The sequence below is a fragment of the Convolutriloba macropyga genome, chromosome 7 (genome assembly GCF_964194025.1).
Source record: "Convolutriloba macropyga chromosome 7, txConMacr16.3, whole genome shotgun sequence".
Lineage (NCBI taxonomy): Eukaryota > Metazoa > Xenacoelomorpha > Acoela > Convolutidae > Convolutriloba > Convolutriloba macropyga.
In genome coordinates this window covers 41689785-41715045 of record NC_134474.1, presented here as the reverse complement: position 1 = coordinate 41715045, position 25261 = coordinate 41689785, and the positions used below count along the sequence as shown (strand labels likewise).

General features: G+C 32.6%; 1 protein-coding gene across 1 annotated transcript in view; it reads right to left on the bottom strand.

Annotated features, from left to right (window-relative positions):
- The window catches only part of LOC142342875 (innexin-10-like), a 46055-nt gene extending 21800 nt beyond the window's left edge, over positions 1-24255 (bottom strand). Inside the window, exons 1-2 of the mRNA XM_075394512.1 lie at positions 24057-24255; positions 3125-3393 (exon numbers count right to left, since the gene is read on the bottom strand). Coding sequence (XP_075250627.1) covers positions 3125-3393; positions 24057-24250 — 463 coding nt within the window. The 5' untranslated portion in view covers positions 24251-24255. The remainder of the gene's footprint in view (positions 1-3124; positions 3394-24056) is intronic.
- Positions 24256-25261: the final 1006 nt, after the last annotated feature.

Sequence of the window (25261 nt, the reverse complement as noted above, 5' to 3'; positions counted from 1 at the left end):
CAAAAAAATTCCAAAAAGTTAAGAGTAGAAGAAGCGGAGTTTGTGATAGAAAGCAATGACAGATGAGTACCCTTTTATTGGGAAAAGGTAAAATAGGCAAAAACTCCCCAAGAGCTTTTGGATTTTTCAAAACTTTTAAAACCAACAAGTGAAATCAGTTCAAAGTTCGCAATTTTGCTGAGATGACAACAAAACGACATTGTGATCGAGTGAAAATATCAAAATGATTATCAGAACTTCCAAAGAGTGAATCTAAACACAAATTTTCCATGGAAAAAAAGACAGAAAGGGAGCTATATAGAAAACAAGGAGGCTCGGTAATGTGCGATCGCACATAAGGTTCCGACCCCGCTCAACCACAATTTTGGCATAATTGTCTACCAAATGAGGGACAGTTGGAAAACCCCAAAAATTCAAGTACTTTTCAAAAAAAATCGGTGTATGAACGAAAATATAGCCTCCAAAGCAAATAACTCAGTTGAGTAAAAAATGATGCATTATATTGATGAGATATGCCAATATTAATAAAACGAATCAAGAGAAACAGCAAAATCAAACAACAACAACCAACATTAATTTAATTACATCAAAACCTTATGTCCGTTTTAAAAAATTAAAACTTAACAAAGTCAAAATAGCGTGAGATACAACTGAAACCAAAACAAAATAACTTGTAGTTCACCAGAAAAGATGTGGGATCAGTCCTTAAAAAGGCTTGATAACAATTAGACAATAAAGAACAAAAACAGTGCAGTTGAAAAATTCTATTGAAGGGAATTAAGAACTGTCGGTGTTCAGTTTTTTTATGTGGTTACAAAAAGAACAACAAATAGACAACAAACAAAAGTCAATTAAATTAAAACTGGCCACAAAACGCTTTCGAAGCCGTAAAGCCATACTTTGTACATCAAAATATGTTCAATTGCACCTTATTCGAACACCGATATTGTATTCGGTGACCTCTCATTAATGAAAATAGGTATCAAGTAGACAGAAAAAAAGGCAAATTTAAGTATATGTTGTTTTTTTTTCGAAAAAAAGTCCAAGTCTTGAAAGCCAATAATTACGAAAGGAAATATATAAATAGGTTTGGTTATTCATCAAAAAAACATTTGAGAATTGTAATATCCAGAATATGTCTTATGTCTACAAATATCCAGAATATGTCTTATGTTTTTTAATGCTTTTAATAACATTAGATATTGTGATTCCAAACCCTTTTGCCACCTTCTTTTGACGCCAATAATGTCATATTTAGCCTATAATTAACGACAAAAGGTAACAAACAGACATAAAAAAGGAACAAGATTGCGAAGTTAAAATTTTTTTTATTTTTGGAAAACAGTTTTTTTTTCTCAGTCATGAAAGCCATCAGTTATCTACTAATATCAGAATATCGATTCATCTATTGCACAGAAAATTTCAGGCAACTAAAAGACAAAGTAAAAACGACAGTTAAAGACAAAATTTAAAAATTGAAATACATTCTACGAGAAAGTAGTTCCCAAGCCATTAAAAACGTAATCTATATTTTTAAGTATTTTCATACTATCAATTGTGCCTTATTTTAGACGCCCGCCATTAAAGTGATATATGAACTGTCAATAACGTGATAATGTGACAAAACTAGAAATCGTGAAAAAGCTGCACATACCTATAAATTTTAAAAAATGTGAAATCTAGTAGTATCAAAGCCAGAAAACCATAACCTAGGGCGTAAAACCGCAACGGAGAATAAACTTTAAATCAGTAGAATGAAGAAGCTTTCTTTCTTTTCTGACACAAAGCTACAAGATGGAAAATTACGAAAAAATAGGCGAAGTTCAATGAGCCAATATATGTTTAAAAATCAAATATTTTTAAAAGACAAAACGACCATAAGCATTCAAGTAAGAAACTAGATGCATTAGTTTGGAGCTGATGAGGAAGCCAATTGGACCTATCACTCATGAGCTTTGACTTGAAATGCTCTGTACTTTAATTAATAAAAAAATGATCGACTAATTTAATTTAAAAAAAGACCTCGATAACTCCCTGAAAAAAAAACAAAATTCAAAAAATCTTTTTATTTCCATACTCTACGCTGGACCAGCTTTCTAATGATACCAGTCTCAACTCTCTACAATGAATATATCGATCGGCCAAAATTGTCTGAACAAAAAAACCCATTTGAGTATATAGTTCCCCCCCCCCAGGAGGGGTCGGAACAATGAACCGGAGAGAAAAATGGGCTGCGATTTGTGGCTGATCACAATAGAAGATTGATAAAAGAAAAACTGATAGTAAGAAATAACAAATCGAAAAAAAAAACCATCTTGCAATTACATACAACGATCTTAAAAAGTCATTGCAATTGCTAAATGATGTCCTCAAAATGGTTTCTCCGAGCTAAGTTTGAGCAAAAAGCAAAAAAGTGATTATGTACGAAGTTCTTTTGTAAACGCGATGGGTGACCAAATGCTTTCCTTAATTTTTGAAAAGAAGTGAGTCAGTTCTCATAATTAATAGTGTAAAAATTTTAAAAAGTTCATTTTTTTAGAAACGAACAAGATCGTGTTTTCAATGACCAAACTGAAATCAAGCAACTCTTTAAGTTAGTCCATAATTTCTAGTCTCAATAAATTTTACGATGTAAAATTTCAATGGGGCAACGGAATGGAACTGTCTGACAAATTTTTACCGACGTTACATTGGCAAATATTAATTCAATGAGCTATATGGCTTATTTATAAGTAAGTTAATTGATCTTTCTGATAAGCTTAACCAAAAGTAAATTATTGCGTAGAAATTAGGTATTTTGTCAGGGGACCAGACAGTAAATCGACAAGACAGTAGATCGAAAGTGATAAATTTTGCCAGTATTGTGACAGTAGATACCGTATATAATTCTCCACTTGACCACTGTTCAGAAGTTAATGGCAAGCTTTAAAACATTAGATTATTTGGCGGCCCGGCCCATGGGTAATGAAATGAATCGATCGCAACCGAAGAAATTATCACAGCCGACATGAAACTGGGAAGCAATTTAGATCCGTAAAACTGTAATATAGATGAGTAAAATCTGGGGGGGGGGGGGGGGGGGTGGAAAATTGTTCCTTTCATATGGAAGTGATAAGAAAAATACCTAAATCGCGTGTTGAGAAGTCACAGAGGGTCACTTGTGGGAATCTGTGTCCGTTGGACCAGGGGAGCTTCTTGATCAGATTGACCATGACCTCAATGCCGTACCTGTGGTACTTGGCACCCAGCCAGATGTCCAGAGCAAACAACTGCACTAATACATTGAGAAGGTAGAGCAGTTTGCACAAGATGTAGTCTATGATGAGAACGTTTCCATATCTTCTGCTGCACACTGGGAAGAAGATTTTGGTCAGGTAGCGTCTCATTTTAGACCTGAACAATTATGTTGACTGATTAGACAGAGAAAAAATTGCATAACAATGTACATGATTATGTGAGAGTGATAACATTAGAAAACAGTTAGATAAACCCAGAATGGGGAACTGACTGGTTTGTTCGCGTTACATTTTGTATTTTGAGTCATTTAAACCAAAAAACGCATTGGAACCTAAACATTTTGATGTTTGCTAAGCTAACACTATCTCTGTCGATGGTTTGATGAATTAATAATTTTTCTGAAAACATAGAGAAAAATTGAAGACCTACTGAACAGAACCCACAGGTAGATAGAAAAGTTACGAAAATTCTTATTTGGTTGGCAGTAAAGTAAGAAAGCAACACCTGAGCATACACAGAAAATGAACTGTATGTTTAATCATTTCAATCTTAAATGTGACATAAAGATCAAATGTTTTGATAAATTTCATGCTTCCTGTGATACAAAGTAGGCGGAATTGTTGTTCCAACCCCCACTTTATTGCGGAGGGAGGAACTATATATTCAACTGGGTTTTTTTTTCAGTCAATTTTGGCCGACCGATATATTCATCGTAGAGAATTGTGAGTGGTATCATAAAAAAGCCCGTCCAGCGTAGAATACGGAATTAAAAAGATTTTTTCGATTTTCATGTTTTACAGGGAGTTATCGAGGTTTAAATTTTTGTGAACATTCGACTGTTTTAGTTCACATTTTCAGTAATTTTTGCTAAAATTCGGCACAATTTCGCTAAAATATTTCAACATAAGTTAAAATTGTTGACGACAGAGTGTTGTTGTTACCGTTAGAGATAGAAGAGCGTTGCTGGATTGTTTGATTGAAGTTTTTTTTGGCTAAAATTTTTGATAACATTTTCAAAATTCAAACTTTTTTCATGAAAAATTGCACAAAGCAGCTCTTTTGGTCTACTTTGTTAAAGTTTGTCAGACTTAGTGACCTAGAAATCTTAACACAGACTCCCTAATATCGAAAAAAGCACTAGTTGCAATTATGCGCCGTATGAAAGTCATCTAGATTTAAAACTTTGCCGTTTTTGCAGATTTAACTCGATAATTATAGAAAATGCATCTTTTTTTTCAATAATTGAAGAATTTCACTCAACAATTGGTCTAATTCGCAAATACTTGGAACACTTGGTCGGTTTTTAGGGCGGGCGACAAAATTAGGGAGGGGTTTGATAATATCATGGACTCTTAGAATCAGAGACTTTTTGGTTTTTATTTTGATGCTGCCTTTTTTCAAAATATTTTGCTTTTGTTCTTTTAATGTTAATTAATGACAAAAAATTTTATTCACGGCTCCGTTAATGACAGCTCCAATTTACGTAAATTTGAGGCCAAATGTAGTAACAGTTTGTTTTCAGAGAACTAAAGGAATCTTATGGCTTTCAGGAAGAGTTTTAGTAAAATTAAACTGAATTCTTGTCTTTTGCCTTCAATTGCTATTCTTTTGGCACTCTGACTTTTAAGTTTGACCACTCAAATTTCTAATCTTCCTCTCGAGGTGCATGTGAACCTTTTCTATTCATTCGGTTGTTATATAAGGCCTCTTATGTTATTAAAAAAATTTGTTTTCAGGAAATTTCTGTGATTTTTTTGAACTTTTCAATTTTTTATATTACTTTAGACAACTTTTTGCTTATTCTCAGTAAGTACAGGTCAACCTTTCCTCTCCATAGAATAAAAATAGATTTTGTGGCCGATTGCTTTGATTTCCAATTAAACGCAACACAAATTGTCTACTCTTTTAGTCGAAAGCTTTTGTTGGATATGAATTTTGAAAATATTTGTTTTTAATAAAAAAAGAGAAAGATTTTTGAGATCTGCCAATTTATTTCTGTTAAATTGTAGCTAAGCATCTCTATATACAATTCACATCATTTATCTTTTGAAATACAATTTGTTTCTCTTCACAGTATCACAATAATGGGCGTCATTTGACTAACAAAGGTCGTCATCTGCAAAAATGCAAACGAAGATTTTTAATGTTTTTAGTGATCACCTTGATATTTAATTGATTGGTGTGTTATAATTTGACTGTGTTTGGCGTTTTTTTAGTTATATGACATATCCTGGATAATGAAAGGCCTCAGTCGCTCTCTGAAGAGGTATGAAAGACTTTCTCAACGATTTCATTTGATGCGATTCTAATCAATTCGAATTTAATACTTTTCTTAAAAAGCAATGTTTTAATAAAATTTTGCCGCTTTTGCTCATTTCTAGTCGACTTGTTGCCAAGTCGCATTCAGGAAAAGTCCTATATTTTGTTCCAAAAAGTATCGGTTAATCTTCTTAGTATAAATTTTATCTCATGCCCTCATGACTTGGTTATTAGTGCTTTAAAAAAAATAGACAAGGAGTTTGGGTCGTAATAAATTTTTTCAACTATTTGATTTTTATTGCCGTCTTTTCTGGTAGTCATTTTTTGGTAGCCACCGGTCTCACAGACCCTCTAGAGTAGATTGTTTTATTTTTTTAGTAGTTGGTTGAACGATATGTTGATATGTTAATTTTTTTATCTCTTACTCATTTGGTAGACAATTAAGTGAAAAATGTAGATGAGCGGGGTCGGAACTTAACGCACATTACCAAGCCTCCTTGTTGATAACTGTTCTCAAAATTAAATTCAGAATAAATGAATAGATTTCTTTAAAAAAAACTTCAATTTTTAAGCTTTTCTATCTCAAAATAGATAATCAAACTGTGTTTAGTGAGCGCACAAGATTCTAAAGTTACATAGATACAACTTTGAAAATTTTAGAAATATTTGATCGGATATGTAAATTCAAACATGTTTATAAGTTTTTTTTCTTCATCTTCTATACCAAAACGGTGACTTTAAATTTTTTTGGCCATAAGAGTATATGTCTGAGACAAATTGGTCCGAACCAATGCGTTTTGTACAAAAAAAACTTTATTTTGTAAAAACCAAAATGAAACTAATAGCAACCTTAATTTTAGCACTAGTAATGGCCTCATCATTAACAAGACAAAATTGACGCTGAAAATAACATGATTTGGCAAAAACATGTAAAATTTGTCAAAAAAAAACGCCAAAAGTGAACAATACTACGATTAAGTCTCAAATGTTTACAGAAACTTCAAAATTGTCTGAAATTTAAAATTGCACGTTTGATGGTTTTTTCAGTGATGCAACTCATGTTTTTCTAGTTCAAATATACTGATCGACAAAATTGACTGAACTGAAAAATCAGTTGAGCATATCGTTCTTTTTCCCAATAAGTGGGGTCGGAACCCTTATCCTGCTGACGTGGAGTCGAAAGCATTATCACTCTATGTTAATATATCTTTATGTTAAATGTAATTAGAAGTAAAATGCTCCGTATAAGCTAGGTTTTTTGTAAAACTGGTTATTTGTGGGTATTAACTAACTTGGTCTGAAGTTAGGATGCAGTTTATCTATAAAATTGCTAAGCTATCAATTGTAGGGGGCAAAAAGCAGATGGGAGGTGTGCGGTAACAATTTTGTCTTCTTATTGAACATAGTTCTGATAAACAACTAAATTGCGTGTTGAGCAAAATTGATAATGAAACTATGCTCAGTGAGAATAGATAGATCTTTAAAAATCATTTGGTTTGAAAACAAAATGAAAAACAATTGTCTTTTCAAAACAAAATATTTTGTAAAATTAAGAAAAATTCAATTGCTTTAGTTTTATAATGCTGTGCTTATCTGTGACAGCTATGGGAAATGATTGAAATATGTCCAATATCTAGAAAAAAAATCTCGCAATTTTCAAGAATATTTATAAAATTATTTTTTTCGTCTTCGATAGCAATACGGTGAATCTGAAAGTTTTCAGCATAAGAGTGTATCCTTTGCAGAACTTTTGCACCGAAATTATGAATTTTCATATATTTGTACAAAAAACTGAAGAACAAGCCGAACAACTGGTTTAGCAGGAAATTACTCAAATAAAGAAAAGTTTAGAGACTGTAAGACCTGTTATTTTGTTTCTGATTAACCTATGACACAACACGAAAAAATCCCGCAAATTGAGAAATGACCTCTGAGAAAATGAGCAAATTATGAAACTTTTAACAAAACAGAATTCCATCATGACTCCAAAAAAGGCAGAACCATTATGTGATTCTCAAATTTATTAAAGAATCGTGCAAAATTAGGAAGCGAACTGATATGCAGATGCCTCAAAGACTATCTACTGTGATCCATTTCAGCAAGAAATTTTTCTTATGAAATCCAATATTTCTCCGCGGGTCGATTTCGAATGGTTAACTTGTAATAACTTGCAAGTTTCTTGCAAGTTCTTACAAGGCGATGCATCGCCTTGCAAGTTTTTCTTCCAAAAACTTGCAAGTTCTTACAAGTTAACCATTCGACTTACATGTTACTTACAAGTTAACCATTCGACTTACAAGTTACAAGTTAACCATTCGACTTACAAGTTACATACAAGTTAACCATTCGACTTACAAGTCTCTTACAAGATAAACCTTCAACTTGTGAATGGTTATCTTGTAAGAACTTAAAATTGGACTCGGCCCGGATCATAACGAAACGTTGCACGACACAAAGTTTGCAAAAAAGAGATTTTTTTCCCTTTTGGCTAAGCAGCAACTTATCATAGGCAAAGCGGGACCCTCACTATCTTGTTATATTTCAAAACTCAAAGAAATATCAGTTAACCTATATGTGCAGTTTTTAATTTTTTGTAGAGAATGTCGACAAGAAAAATTTAAAAAATTAACGTCGAAAGTACAGAGAAAAAAATCAAGTGTTAATTTATAAAAGTTTTCCCAGAAAATGGCGGAAAACCATAATATTTTTTTTGATCGGTTTAACCACGCACAAAAGCTTTTAATGTCGACCGAGTGCTCTTCCCAACTTCACAAAAAATTTTCTAGTCAGAAACTTTGCGCAGTAAAAATTTGTTGGAATTTTTGTCTCTAGTACAGGTTAAGAGGAGTCCTTTTTCGTCAAATGAACATTAAATCAAGAAACTTTGATATAACTGCCAATAATCCTATATGAAATTAATCATAAATTCGGTTTTCAGTGTGTTTTTCAGTTTGGACTGAAACTTACAAGTTAACCATTCGACTTGCAAGTTCTTACAAGTTAACCATTCCACTTACAAGTTCTTACAAGTTAACCATTTTTTGCAAGAAACTTGCAAGTTCTTACAAGATAACCATTCGGCCTCGACCCGGGTCGGAATAACACTGAATATAAATTGTTTTTATCTTCATCTCAAAAAAAGTTAAATTAATCAAAAAAATCAATTTTATAAGCATTGATCCCAGAGAAATTGTCACAAATTATTGAAGAGCTGTACAAATATTGTATCTGTAGCAGTTGGAAACTCTTATGAGAGGATGCTGACGTTTTGTCTAAGATAAATATGTGATAACTATCATGTTATCTAACTGTTATTTTGTTTGTGCTAACTACAGTCAGAAATCTGAATGCGGAAAGATCCCTGCAACTGGATGTCTTCTGACAAATTTTTTTTGAATGCAGTTAGCCAATTCTCAACAAAAGCAGATAACATGACATTGGAAACGCAAAATTAAAGCACGGTGAAACGTCTACAATCAAACTGCGAGAACTCAGTTTCATCTGGAGGTTCTTGACCACTGAAACTGACTGAATGTTTTATGCTTTTTAAGTTCTTTTAACTGACCATTTTCATATGAAAAGAAAAAAAAGATTATAAAGCTCAAAATTGCTTATTTTTTTTTTTAAAAAATGAAAAAATAACATTTTTTAGCTCTATAAGTAGCTTCAAACGGTTAGCCTAATTATCTTTAAATGTTTTAAAACGAGCACTCATTAAAGTTTATACTTGTGGTGAAGTTAAATTTTGGTTATGTTCCCCAATTTTCAGTTTTGATAAGGAAGCATTGCCAAATCAATAACTGTCGTTGTTTTTCTCAGTTAAAGATTCCAATGAAAGATAATATAGACTATGAGTTATCAATAATTGTACTCCGCAAGACACAGTCTCTTCTAAATGTTTTTAACATTCATTTTCTGAATGGCTGAGTTTCCTATGTCCTTAAAGCTAGTTGTTTTCTTTTTCAAATTGTTTCACACAGAAAAACAATTCCAAACCATCAATTCGTACACATGAAGCGTACATGAGCTGACAATTTCAGAACCTTATAGTTGTGTCATATTGTTGAGCAATAATAGATCTTATAGTTAAATACAGTAAAATACAAGTTTTCCGAAATTTGCAGGAAAATTGCTTTATTCATTTCTCTCAAAAAACGAATTAAATTCTTATAAAAAGATCAATTAATTTGAAATTACTTCTATTATCAGACAACGTAATAGTTATTTTCGTATCCTACAATGTTATGGCAATACATCCAATTATCTTGGATTTAAAACACGTGCTTTTACTTAAGACCCAATCCGTTGTAACACAATGAGAATCAGCCTGTTTTCCTGGAAAGGGAGCCAGCTTCATGTAATTCAAAATTGAATGAACATATTGAAGGGGAATGCGTGTTAGACTCTATTTAGTTCAAATCAATATCTCCCGCTTAATCCGAGAGATCACAAAGTGCCTGAGGGAACAGAACACGCGATCTAAACAGGTGAACTTCACTTTTCCATCTCCTAATCCTCTACAACATTCATCAACAACGTGTTGACACACGTGAAATACTGCTACGCTGAACGTGAACTAGTCAGCGTGCAGAATAGAGAGCAAGATATAATTATTGAGGTTGTTCAAATTGGTGAAGGTCGAATAACCGTAACAACTGCAGGCGTTTTCGAAAACCACAAAACGGCACGGCGCGTGTGCTATGTTGAACTTGAATAAACACGCCCATATGTGATGAATTTAGAGGGTTTCGTGCTTACAATATTGAAATATTTGTGAAATTTGTGCACGTAAACAAAATTAAAACACACATCTGCGCTTTTTAAAATGCCGAAAGTCTGCAGTGACAGAAGTTGATACTTAGCCAGAAGTTGACTTCCGTTGAATTTCGTCATTTTAAAACGTACTCGTTTTGTGTTTTAAGCATGGTTAAGTGACTCTGCAGAAGTCACTTCGAAATTCTGATTTAATATTTCGAACCGCTTCCTCGTTCTCGAGAAATGCCAGAAGTTCTCAGTGACTTCAAGCAGTCACGTAACCATTACGAAACTGTTGTTAAAGCGACAATTATTAGATGCACCATACCCTGTATTTCCTCCGATTTTCAAGTTGAGGTGACAGAACAAAGCGGCGTCTGTTCGCAACTTTTCTGCAACGACTGTCTAGAGTATCGCGCGACCACGACACTTTCCAGAACCTTTAATTTGGGTCACATTATAATTCTTGTGTGCGACCCAAATGTTCTAAAGTGTGGTCGCTTGGTTCTCGGCCCCCCACCTTTGTAAAGAGGTGATTTCAACTTTTACTTAGTTTACAACCAAGTCCACTGCCTGTAAACTTTTTGGAGCAAGCAAGCATAAACAGGAACATTGAATCTTGAAATAGTATTCGAAAAGAGAAATGATTTTGATGAAATTCTCAGAATAAAATCAACGCTTTCACTTACAAAATCGTAAAATATGAAGAAAGTTCACCTTCTTTTACAAAAAGAGTGAAGACTCGCAAACGACAGAAAAAATCTCTCAGACAAAATACGCAATATGTTAAAAGTTACATTTAATAATTCATCAACAAACTATCGCCAAAAAACAACAGTCAAACATTAAATTTTTTTTGTTCATATGCTTAGAAAATAGAGTTAAAAATTAGTTTCCTGTTCTATCATATATGCAAAAAAAAAATGAAAAAAATATTCCATCAAAATTGTACCAAAAAAACCGTTCCACTTAAAACTGTACCGACAGACAATTAAACTATTGCTAAAATTGTCTATTTTGGGATATCTGAAACAGCATTAAATGCATCAAGCGGTTTCATCAGTATGGATGTCATAATATTGAAAAATTAAAGTCATGTGTCATCTCACTTACAGAACACTAAGGTGCCTGATATAACTAACATTACACGTAAATGCATCATACAATTATATTGCGGCGTGTGTTTTTCATTTGATATCTCATTTTTTTTCAGACAAAAAACCAAAGTTTTTAATAAGAATCAAATTAATGCAAACTGTTATCAAAATGAATTATATGTGAATGGAAAATTAAGATTCAATACTAAGTCAACGAAAAAAGACAGAAACTGTGGCAATAAACTTGATCCAACTTTTAACAATTGTAAAAATCTTCTCTTCGCAAATTCTAATAAATAAAGAGCAAAAGCTTAAAAAAAATTAAGAGAAAGATTTACTATTCGTTTTTAAAAAATCTATTTCCTATTTAAGTATTCGCAGGCCAAAAAAGATTTCTCACAGAATAGTATTGATTAAAATTCAAAGTTGAGACACTTCGACAAACATAAAATTAGCAAAACACTTAATTTGTCAACAAATGTTTTTGAAAAAGTTCAATCACAACTCTATTGTTTGGAAGATTGTCAGTTAATTTCAAGACGAATTGTTCCATCAACACTAATTATATGAACATAAAAAAATTGTTTTACGCTACAAGCCATGAAATATTGCAGCATCAGCGGGGCTGACGTTGTTCTAAAAAAAATCTTTGAAGATAGAATGGCATTGCTCAATTTTTTCTGACTATAAACTAACAGAGGAACTGCACAATTGAATGTTTACAGGGAAATTATGGAATACAGATGAAATCACGAGAATAGGTAACAAAATCTAAAATTTACTCGCAAAGCACACGCTGAAACCAATACGTTTAAAGCAATAACTTTTTGATTGGATAGCATTTCAAATTCAATTTTGAAGCTCCGACAAAGTAGAAAAAATCATGCGATTGCAAATATCATCAACAGTTTATAGCTTAAAACCATTGTTTTCTAGCAACATCCTGTTTGTTTTACGAATAAGTTCTTTAGTTTTTAAGAACAAAATCAACATTTATAGATGTTTTTCTCAGCTAGTTACCAAACAAACAGATTCATACACTAATAGGCATTGACTGAAAAATTTTTTTTTTAAAAAAAAGTGTCCATTTTTTTGCATTGGTGGTTTTCAAAACAGCGTTAGTTAAAAAGATTTTTGTTTTTTCCTCCATTTTTCAAAGGTTCTGTTTTGATTTTTGCTTTATTAAATTTATGGTAACCAAGACCAGCTTAAGTAAGGAGAATCGCTAATAGGTGTATTTTGTCTCCCGTATCAAAAAGTTTTTATTTATTTAGTTATGTACCCCAGAGGCCTTAAGCCCAATAAAACTTCGTAGTATCTCTATCAAAATTCTTCTGCTTATTTAGGGAAAACTTAAATAAATTAGTTTTTACTTAAATAAATTAGACATCTTTTACCTTGAATTGGGAAACACAAACAAAAAAACACTTGAATCCAATCAATCAAATATGAATCCCCCTGGAAATCATATTGCATAACTAGTTATTAAAATTCAATCAGATTCATAGTAATTACTGATGTAAACTGATTAAATTAGTCTTTTTGCTCGTCGTTTGCAAAAACAGGTTTTATTGTTTGAAAAAAAGTTGCTTTAAAATTGATTGAAAGCGTCCCAAAAACAATTTTTTTCGCTACTATTCTTTTATTTTGTTTTATTTTTGTCTCTTTAAATCTTTGGCTGAGAGGAAATTACATTTTTATTGTATTTATTTTTGAGAAAACAGGCAACGTAAAGTAATCTCTAGTCTTGCCTCATCATAGCTCAAACGTAAGGACATTTTTTCAAAAATCTATGATCCGATCTACAAACCTTGTGAAATAATATTTTATTTTTGCAAATATTTGCAAACAAAATTGAAAATTTGACATTTATTCGACGACTTTTAAAATGGCTCCTTTTAATTTGCAAACATTTATACAACGTTTCAATTACCTCTTGTTTAAAAATGATAAATCTTGATAAAAAAATATTAGAAGAAAATTAATTGGTGCGAAGAGCCTGATAAAACGTTTTTTTGTGACGCTTTGTTTTTTTCTTTATATACAATTGCTGATGGTGGCAATTTTTTACTTACAAAGACAGGATAAGAGAGGATATAGGATAGGTCACCTTTGCCTTCTATTCAGCGCTTTTTCAAGTTTCTTTCTCTTCTATAATTCAAAACCGGTTCTTTTCAGCTTTTTTGAGCGCTTTATTGTGCAATTCGAGCCTTTTTTTGTCTCAACAAAAGTTATTTTTGCCAGATATATGCAAAAAATCTTGCGAGCAAATGTTTGCCGTTGCCTCATTCTTAAAAGCTCTAGCAAAACTCCGGCAATCTTTCTAAACTTGTACCTCGCTCCGAAGAAAATGTACACACACAGCTTTATTTTACAATTTTTTCACATTATTACTACAAATTTGTTCACTTAAATTATAGTCTTTGCCCCTTTACCTTCAATTAAAATAACTTGCCGGACTGGATTAAGTCCCCAAATGGTTCATTTATCTCTCTTGTTTAAATTACCAACCTATTCAATTGAAGGAAGGGCACGGTGGGTAAAAATCTAGCCGTTAAAATTGAGCTATCAAATTGATTTAGAGATAGGGGGTGTTTTTGATACGTTGATTATATCTGAAAACCCGCTAGATTGGGTGGGCGTTCCCCATTCCAAATTGAACGTAGGCTCAGATTTTGTGGGTTATTGAAATCCGCCATTGATAAAAATTTTTCACTTTCGCAAATTTGGGCTGAGAGCCCTTGGGGTATTTAACATCATTGAATGGAGGCTCTTCAGCGCATGCAAATTAATGAAGTGTATTTCTTCAGATTTTATCTCAATTTTTTTCAAGCGGTTTTCGCTTTAAATTTCCCATTAAAATTTTGGCTTTGTAAGCTCCGCCGACCATTGTATGGAGATTTAAAGACACCTGCGGCATTTTAAGTTGGATTAATCTCTCGGGCCCTAATTTGGAACACATTAGTCCGAAAAATTATAACTTAAAAATACGCGCACAGCTGAATAACAATTAATGCGATCGAATGTTGGCAAAAAATTAAAACTAAGTTAATTAACAGCCCTCTTTTTAATTTAAAAAATCGGTATCACGTCAACTTTTTTTGTGAAGTGCGGTAAAATAGTAATTCTTTAATAAGCGAATATGAAACGGTTTCCTAGGTGCGAGTTATAAGATCAATCAATATATTTTGTTTTCATCATTTAGTTTACTGAAAAAAATGTTCATTTAATTGCCCAAGTCTTACTTAATGATTATAAAATGATTTCAGCAGCCTGTGAAATTTGAAACAAAAAACGTGACGCATTCATAAAATTAAAAGGTCCTATTTGACTACAGTTCTATAACACAGAATTCAGTGACTAAGATACATCATTCGTTTCAATAATTGTAAGTGCAGGTAAGTATGGTCACAAATTTATTGTTACCGAAAATTTGAGATACATTTTTTTTTAAAATAAATGCGTTCAACCATTTTTTTGGAAAATTTCGCAAAACTAAAAGACCGCATTCAGTTTTAAGACATCTGCGGTTTACTCGTTTTATATGGACTCGTCCTTATTGTTGGTAAGATAGGAATTATGCTAATCTTAATTGCACCAAAAATGGTCAAACAAAAGAATGCATTAATCAAACAGCAAGATTAATTTAGAAGGCGTTCACGAAAAACAAAAACAATTCACACAGGTCAATGGAACGATTTAAATCGGAATTAAGTCTACCCTGTTATTGTGTACTCCTGTAGGTATTTATTTAGTTCAACGAAACTTTTTTAGCTCAAAAAACAAACAAAGTTACAATGTTTTGCCATTTATCATCACTAAAAAAACAACGCAAAAGTAAAACAGGATTTACATGCCATGCCTCGTGCCAACTTTGTGAAATACAACTATAATGCAAACTTCAGAAATATTTGCTCTTCAAATTCCATTTGATTTCGTCCATAGATTTTAAGTACCACTACTACTACTACTACTACTAATTTTGAGCAGAGAAACTATCTTGAAATTTCAAATGGAGAGAAATTTGCTTATGTAAACAAAAAATATGAATATTTGAGAACTCTAATTTGAGAAAAAGATGAGAAATATTAGCAATAACTGTGAGACAAGTTAGTTTTTTTAGAAAACAGCCACCACCATTCAATCACCTTTGGTTTGATAATCACAGTTGCTTAATTATCACTAATGAAATAACTTCATAGCTAATTTGAATACTACTATAATTTGAAATAGTGGCTTGGTATTCAGACTGCTGCTTTCGGCACGGTTGCAATGAAAAGAATGTCTTGATTACTTCCCGATGGCGACAACAACCGAGTCTCCATTTTCATTATCCATTAGGGAATTTGGTGCACTTCCGTAAAACCAAAGTTCAGGTCTGCATTTTAAGCTTTGTACTATCGCGGTATGCACAATGTGGAGACAAACAAATCAATGGGAGAAGCAGCTGCAACGTATAGTCAGATTTTAACGGACCTAACAGACCTAATGGCCAGTCAAAATCAGTTCTGGGCAAGTCTAATTGCAAGTTTAACATCAGTACTCATTCGGAGATATGATCAGGTCATTTTGGACATTTTGCACTTGTCAGTCTTGTGCATGTATTGGCCAAAACTTGCAAGTTTAAATCCACGTTGTGGTCGAGACTTGCAAGTCTAAATCCAAGTCTTGGCCAAAACTTGTCTGAACCCAATGCATTACGTAACACCAATCATAATTCAAACGCTTCATTAGAAATTTGGGTAACCTAGGCTAAATTTAACGCCATATTTGCAAATTGACTCCTCACAAGGCCAAAAATGCGAAGTTTTGCAAAGTAACGTTAACTTTGCGAAATATTGCAAACAATTGGAAGAGTTGGTTCCAGTCGAGCTCTGTTCTCTATAGCAATTTGGGTTAGTTTTCCATTTCGCAATAATTGCTTAATTCAATTTGTGCTAAATGCGTAAAATAAACTAAGTAAGAGATATATTTGATAATAATAATCCTAGCGAGCCATCTTTTATTGATAATGGATAAAAACAGTTCAGAACTGTTTGCAATTGCTAGTAAAATTACTCCATTATTGTACAAAGTTTGCAATTCTGTCTATAAGCAATTGCAATTTTGACAGTAACTTTAAACTAAGATAGCAAATGTTACAAAAACGGGAGTCTTTTTACGTTTGGTTCACTTTTAGCAAACCTCTGATTTCAACAGTCTCATAAATTTGGGAATTCAGAAGCCTTGACTTCGACCTTATTTATAAAACAAATGTTGCCACCAGCATACAACGATGACAAAAATACTGAAAAGAGCGGACTTAAAAAGAGGATTCTTAACTAAAAGTAGTGCTTGATTAAGTAGAACAAAAGCGGATTTTCATCATCGCTAAAGTTCAGTTCATTTTTTTGGTCCACGATTTTTGTTGTGTCTTTCAATCCTACTGAACCGTCAACATTCAAAGTAGCATTTTGTGGGTAAAACACAAGGTGTTTATGAAAAAACCAGCAAAAATGCAAAAGTGGCGGTTTCAAAGCCCTCAATTTTATGTCTGATAAAAATTTCCTTAAAAGTAGAAAACACCCAACAGTATTAATTATATGTTTCAATAAAGATACTAGTTTTGATTAAAATCTGTTCAGCCACTTTGATCAATTACAGCGTTAACATAAAAAATTAGTTTTAGAAAGATTGAAGAATTGGGTCTTTCCCAATATACCTCCTGCTTAGTTTTCATATTATTCTTTCTCCCTAATTACTGTAAAAGTAGCATGATTTAGGGGGACTGTTTCGTGGGCGCTGTAATAAGAAAGACCCAAACAATGACTACCAATTTTTAATGTTGGCGTGGAAGCAGTTATGTTTAGCAAAGTTACTAATGGTCGTCTTATACCAGCTCAGCTGTAATTAAAGTTATGTAGGCCATTGGCCATTTGCCATCATTTTGTCTTAGAGTTGAGTCACATTGAGCATAAATTAGAAATTTCATTAGTCTTTTGAAAGTCCGCGATTCTTCGCTATATATACCAAAGTTATTTTGGTTCAGAGGAGATTCATGAAAGGGAAAATTTTTAAAAATTGAGAATTATTTTCAGATTCTATACTCATTCAACGGGTTTTTCAATACACGAATAAGCTTAAATATCTGAAATTTTTTCACTTGCATGACTAATTAATATTTAAAAAGGAGTCGTGGAGATGCACAAAAATTTCACAATTTTATAATAATATTTTTGAGACGAGAACGGAAATGAAACAGCAATTTGGGTCTGCTCAGTTTGGCTGGTACATATGCCACGCCAAATGATCGACATTCCAGGTAGATCATACTTTCTCTGCTTTTATAATCTGGCAAAAATGATATGATAAAATTTTTAAATTTTTCACGCTCTACTGTAAATTTTTCCACTTTGTTTGAATCACCTTCTTCAAAAGACCATTCAATTTGCAAGCACGTTTTGTGTGTTTATTAACGTTTCTAAGAAACTTTACTTATGTATAACTAAAAACATCTTTAACATTACTAAAACATAACCGCCTTTCTGTCTAGTAGGGAAGAAATTTCCTAATTATTCATCTCTTTCTTCACGGTTTTAACCATGATACAAAAAGACTATTGAAGTCTATAAACATAAATTTTAAATATTTTGGCTTGCATAACCAGTTATTTCGACGCCGCTTCAAAAATGCTCTAATTTGTTCACATCCGAAATAAAAAAGAATTCCACAGAATACTGTGTAAGGACATGCAATTTTAAAGCAGTTAGTAGCGTCAATCCTACTCTGAATACGGCAGTACAAAATTACACAATGTCAGCTTAAATTAACTCAACCTTCAACATCTAACTTCACTCGAGCGTGATTTGAACGGAATTAAATTGGTTTATACTAAGATTACATTATGGGTCTTGGCTGCCACCGCAAATTTGAACACATTTTCAAAGACTGAAAATCGGGATGTCTTCCAGACAGACGCGAACTCAAGTCAGAAAAGGTCAAAGCCAGAACCGGATTTACTTCTTGAAGCTTTTTTTTGACGTACAGAAAAGCTTTTTCTCCTATTTCACGCTTATTTTTGCACCAAAAGCTTTTATTCAATGTGTTATTAATATGTTCGCTTCCGCGCAAAGGTATAGCGTATTCTGCTGATATTGTGGTAATTTTAGATGCAGATAGGTATTAAGTTTACCCTGAAAATGTACTGTAACGATCATTTGATTTTATACTTCATATAGTTCAAAATAGGTTGCAATTCCACAATATTTCATTATAACCATTAACAAGTTTTGCTAAATACGAGCTAAAACGAGCAAAAATTAAATTTTGCCTAAAATGTCCTGCTAATCAAACTGTTTGCACGTTTCTCAGTATTTTCCTGTATAATAAAGCACTACACGAGTGATCAAGGAATTTAAAATCTTGCAAGAAATGTTTCAAGATAATGAATAGTTCTTGATAATGAATAACACAATAAATATATTTCATTTTTTGACGTACTAAATGGTCAAATCCGAATGGAAAAGATTTCCACAGCGTACGGACATCAAATTTTAAATCAGTTAGTATAGCCTCAATGCGTTATTAAAAATTTTACATCGAACTTTTCCTATTTTTAGAAAGAATAAACATAAAAAAGTCCACCATATTATAAGTTCTCCTTTAAAAAATGCTATGATATAGTCTCATTATAATTAACTTTTTAACCTCTTTTTTAGAAAATAGAAACAAGTTGTCGAAATTCAAACCCAGCTGAAATGATTTATGTTCATTTTTCTGATTCTTTACAACGCATTGAATTAGGCTAACATCACCAGCATGCTTCATTTCATTATATAAATCATAAATTTATCCATACTGTCGCTACAACCAAGTTTTATGGCGGTATTGGCAGCCATAAAAAATGCCATCGTCTTTTTTACGCTTTGAGTGTTCATGTTCATTTATACAAGGTGAACTTAAACGAATCCCAAAAATTTGCTGTTGAGGATGCTAGTACGATTTCATCTGAAAGATGTCCTACGGAAATGTTGAACAAAATTTATGTTTCTCGTTAATTAGCGACCAAAAATAAGGGTTCTACAGGTTATGTAAATGCCCGATTGCGATTAACTCCTATGGGCTCAATAATTATCTGCCATACAAAAAAAGTATAATAAGTTCTGGAAAGCTTTCATGTATTGCTCGAATTTCTTAAGATCCACTGTGTTCTGATGCGTTCAAGTTGGATCTTTTCCACCAGCGCAGCCCCCCCCCCAGTCCTATATAGCTGAATTTTAGGCATTCTCAAAAATTAATATTTTGCTCCCTTCTGAAAAAATTTTTTATTTATATATAGTTCCAGGTACAAGACATCAAGAACCATATATGTAACAATTTTAGAAAAATTTAGTAGTGGACCCCTTCACAAAGCTCGTAAATACTAAAAATGCAATAAGAAGAAGATTTTGGTTGATATTTACATACATGCAGTGACTTATTGCTATACATATATTATTTTCAAACCTCCTCTATCGTAGGTTTTTCTAAATGCCTAATCACACGTATGCATACGTATTAACCCAAATGCATACAAAATATTTAAACATATACAAATGGGGGTGCCTAATTTACTGGGAGCGCTAGCGGAAAAGATTCTTCAAGTTCCCGCATAATTTATAAAAACACTAAGCAATTAGTAAATTGCAGAATTTTATTGACAAGCATACTAATGAACTGAATTATTACGTTTCAAAATTTTTAATATGAAAAAGTACTAGTAATTCTTTTAAAAAATATATTGCCTAAAAATAACCAAAAATATTACATTTTAATTTGCATCATTCCAAATAAAGTCAACGAAAAAACACGAAAGTATTGGAGAACCTTTGACAGAATTTCGAGGTGAATACTGCAGAGCATCGTAACCTTGATTGAAACAGTTTTAAAAACTTTAAATTTTAAAAATCTCAGAAGCCTAATGATGAGTCTAGAATTTTGCACGCGTGTCTTGAAAAGTTTCAAAAATTTTAACACTAAAGATTTTTCCGCCGATGATTTTTCCTAGCAAGCCATTGTTACAAAATACGTTTAGATGATTGTAAAAAAACAGGTTATATTTTCATTAGAGCTGTTCTTTTTAAGTTGACTCTTTGTCAACAACATTATAGTGAGAGTCAAGTGTGGAACCTTTGTAGGTTGCTACCCACAATCTCTTAATTGAAGGCAATACTGTGATCTCCAGTGAGCCAACTGGACCACACTGCGAGATTCTTATTATGGTCTTTTGAAACGAATCCCGAAAATTTGCTGTTGAGGATGCTAGTACGATTTCATCTGAAAGATGTCCTACGGAAAAGTTGAACAAAATTTATGTTTCTCGTTAATTAGCGACCAAAAATAAGGGTTCTACAGGTAATGTAAAAGCCCGATTGCGATTAACTCCTATGGGCTCAATAATTATCTGCCATACAAAAAAAGTATAATAAGTTCTGGAAAGCTTTCATGTATTGCTCGAATTTCTTAAGATCCACTGTGTTCTGATGCGTTCAAGTTGGATCTTTTCCACCAGCGCAGCCCCCCCCCCCCCAGTCCTATATAGCTGAATTTTAGGCATCCTCAAAAATTAATATTTTGCTCCCTTCTGAAAAAATTTTTTATTTATATATAGTTCCAGGTACAAGACATCAAGAACCATATATGTAACAATTTTAGAAAAATTTAGTAGTGGACCCCTTCACAAAGCTCGTAAATACTAAAAATGCAATAAGAAGAAGATTTTGGTTGATATTTACATACATGCAGTGACTTATTGCTATACATATATTATTTTCAAACCTCCGCTATCGTAGGTTTTTCTAAATGCCTAATCACACGTATGCATACTTATTAACCCAAATGCATACAAAATATTTAAACATATACAAATGGGGGTGCCTAATTTACTGGGAGCGCTAGCGGAAAAGATTCTTCAAGTTCCCGCATAATTTATAAAAACACCAAGCAATTAGTAAATTGCAGAATTTTATTGACAAGCATACTAATGAACTGAATTATTACGTTTCAAAATTTTTGATATGAAAAAGTACTAGTAATTCTTTTAAAAAATATATTGCCTAAAAATAACCAAAAATATTACATTTTAATTTGCATCATTCCAAATAAAGTCACCGAAAAAACACGTAAGTATTGGAGAACCTTTGACAGAATTTCGAGGTGAATACTGCAGAGCCACGTAACCTTGATTGAAACAGTTTTAAAAACTTTAAATTTTAAAAATCTCAGAAGCTTAATGATGAGTCTAGAATTTTGCACGCGTGTCTTGAAAAGTTTCAAAAATTTTAACACTAAAGATTTTTCCGCCGATGATTTTTCCTAGCAAGCCATTGTTACAAAATACGTTTAGATGATTGTAAAACAACACGTTATATTTTCATTAGAGCTGTTCTTTTTAAGTTGACTCCTTGTCAACAACATTATAGTGAGATTCAAGTGTGGAACCTTTGTAGGTTGCGACCCACAATCTCTTAATTGAAGGCAATACTGTGATCTCCGGTGAGCCAACTGGACCACACTGCGAGATTCTTATTATGCTCTTTTAAATTGAGCTATCATTTCAAGCTCCATTTCATGACCAAAACTTACTTATCAGAGAATATACTCCGAAGTTTTGACATAAGCTAGCCCAAATCTACTACGCATTAGATTAATCAGTTGTTACTTGTTTTTAACTTGCATTTATTTGTTGACCGCGAAATGGTCGTAAGAAAAGATTGCTTGCACGCTCAAAGATTGAAAACAATTAGGGAGACTACCACCTAACAGCTTTTTTAGAATAGTTGTGTGACAGTTCAACAGGTTCCTTCTTCCAAGTTTTTGTTTATTATCAGAAGGAGGAATTAATAAGCTTAAATTCCAATGGCAACCAAAAAAAGCCGATCAAATTCTGAAGAGAAGTGCGGCAGTTTTCTCCGTTGCTGTTTGGCAACTAAACAGAATTGTACAGGTTTCTTCATCATCGGTCAAAACAAGAAGCTAATTTTCTTCAAGACACATATAACTCAGGATTCACGTAAGATTTGGAGCTTAATTTAGCCACCAAAATTTTTTGGCAAATGAGACTAAAAGCGAAAATTTTGTAGAAACATATAGTAAACTCTGCTTCATGGATAATCTGTTTTTTTAATCTTTCTGGAACACTTTGGAGGAGGATATTATTTTTAAATTATTTTAGTTAAAGCTGCACTTCTTAAGAAAATTCAGTTTGTTTTGCGTCAATTGATATGTAAGGTGAATAAAGGATCTGATCATGGAGAAAAAACTTGTGAACATTGTCCTTTTTTGTCTTCCTGCACGGGCAAGAATTTCCTCTTACCTCGTAAGCATTTTTAGAATTTTTGCAAAAAGTGATTTTGTTTTCAATAGTAATAATAGAAAGTTAAAATAACAATAAATGATTTTAACAATAAAGTTCATTATGAAAAGTTATAGCGCATAACTAGTCAAATTGAAACAATTTCAGAAACGTTTATTGAGAGAAGAAAAAGGAAAAAGTGACATATTTTAGAAAAATGCTAAGATTCAATACCGTTAAAAAAATTGGATTAACATTGGAAAAGTAAAAATTTAAAGTAAAAAAGGGATTAAAGACATTTTCCTTTGTTTTTGTTTCGAGCATCTTTGTTAACGTAACAAATCAGAAAAAAATTGAAGCCTGAACTTATTTTCATATGCAAAGTCCAAAAATAATCAAACTAAAGATCTCTATGGGCTTTGTTGAAAGTACACACAGTTCAATGATATGTCAAGAATGTGTGTCCAAACAAACTAATTTGGGCACATAATCGTACTTAAAGAATAGGGATGCAATACACTCAAATACTTTTAGTTCTTGCAGCGGTAATAAGATATGACTTAATATCGGAACTGTTTAACGATCACATTCAATTGTGAGTTTTATGCTGTTCTTCAACGACAAAAAACTTAACATTTTTGGCAATGTAAAAACGCGTAGAAATGGAAATTCTAACTTAAACTATCTCAGGAAAAGTAAGAAAACTTGAGAAATTGTAGCAAAAGTACTAACCTCGCATTATTTCTCAAAAGTTTCGAATTGGATTAAAATAAAATATAATGGCTATATAAGTAAGATTTTTATAAGGCTGTTTTTTCAGCAAATTTTGATATGATGAATAACGGGCAGCCCTGACTTTCTCTCAACTGAACAGATTTAGAATTTTTAACGAAACTTAGAATTCTCAGCTAAAATGAGAGCTTGATTTCCAATTAGAGGGTGAAGTTGTTTTAACTGTATGGGTTTTTGGGGCTTTTTCTCATATGATTAAGTTTTAAAATAAATCTCGGACTTGGTTACTTTTGCGGAGTGCTTATGACGCTCAGTTTTCGTATTTTTTCAGAGCTTCTTTTCTAATTTAATTTTGTAAGTGAAGTCTCTACTTTCTGTTTGTAAGACAGAGAGTCCATAACTAGATTCGCTGTATTTTTATGTGCTTACGTGCTCAAAGTTAGCTGGTGTAGGTTAACATTTGCTAGTATAGGTTTGAGCCCATTTACTTTGTAAGTTTGTCAGTTGGCAGGGCAGAAGGTCTTTAAGTGATTTTAAATCGCCTAGAAGGCTAACTTATAGAAAACAATATTTGGGAGTTCTCTTCAAAATTTGTTGGAATTTAGAGGCTAAGGCCTTGCCCACGTTAGATAAATTTTTAACTCTCTCACACTCTCTAATCTAACCTGATTCCGACATTGAGATCCCTTTGAGTGTTGCAAAACCTGTCCAGGTGCACAGCTGTGTAGCTCAGGGTCTTCTCCCACCTGTCAGGGTCGAGGACAGACTCAAATGTTGACAAGTAGTTCACGAGTTTGCTCACGTCTATCCCTGCAGAGAGGGAGAGTGCTTTCCACACCACTCGTGGGATGTAGAACATGATTCCTTGGACTAAAAAATAATAACATTGCGGATCTTTTTCCTACATTTGATATTAAAAATTGCATACCTATAATGGAGATAGACAATTTGTAATCCCAAGGGGAAATTAGTAGGTTTAGTACTAACCTATTCTTGTGCAAAAAAAATAAGAAGGAAAACTTATTTATTTGCTATTGCTGACCAATAAATACAAAAAATTACAAAACTCAGCTCCAAAGCATAATAAAAATATGTATTTTAAGTTTTTGGATGCGCATATTATCATCAATAATTTTTTAGAGTTATTAAGTTTGTCAGGACTGGCTTTGAAATGTGAAATCCAACAATAGTATTGAACTGACAATTCGGGTTGGCCTGACTTTGTAAATTTTTTGCAAAATTCTGTAAATAGTATTGGAGTTTTAAAACACTTCTCGCCTATGCTGCTTGTAATTGTGCAATTTTTCAAACCTAAAATTTTCCCGAACTCCAAGTGCAAACCTCAACTGGATATTTGAAAAGAAGTGAAAATTATGTATTATGTTTTGATTTTCGCCTGAATTTTTTTTAAATTAAAAATATACTTGCGGCTCAAATGACAAAGAAACAACAGGCAAGTCGGATGAAAAAAAATTATCAAGTTTAAAAATTGTGAATTTAATTTTAGCGCTAAGAGAAGCAGGGCTAGGGTTATGAAATATTTTTAGCGATTCGATTTTTGAATTTTAAAATTAATTCTTGCAGCCTTTTCATGTTAACTTATCAGGCCATCTGGACATGCAACTACGGGGATGAAAAAGGGTCTGAAACTATCAATTTTGGCACATATTATTCATGGTAAAAACCATCAAAAAAATTTAAAGTTAATTGGCACAAAATTTATGACACAAGATAAATGAAATGCCTTATTAAACAAAAAATGTTGAATTGAAGTTGTTTGTCCTGGTCATCAGTTTAAAATGATTTCATTTGTGTAATTATGTTTGCCTTGTCATTTGCGCAAGAGTAAGCAGGAGATTATTAGAAACCT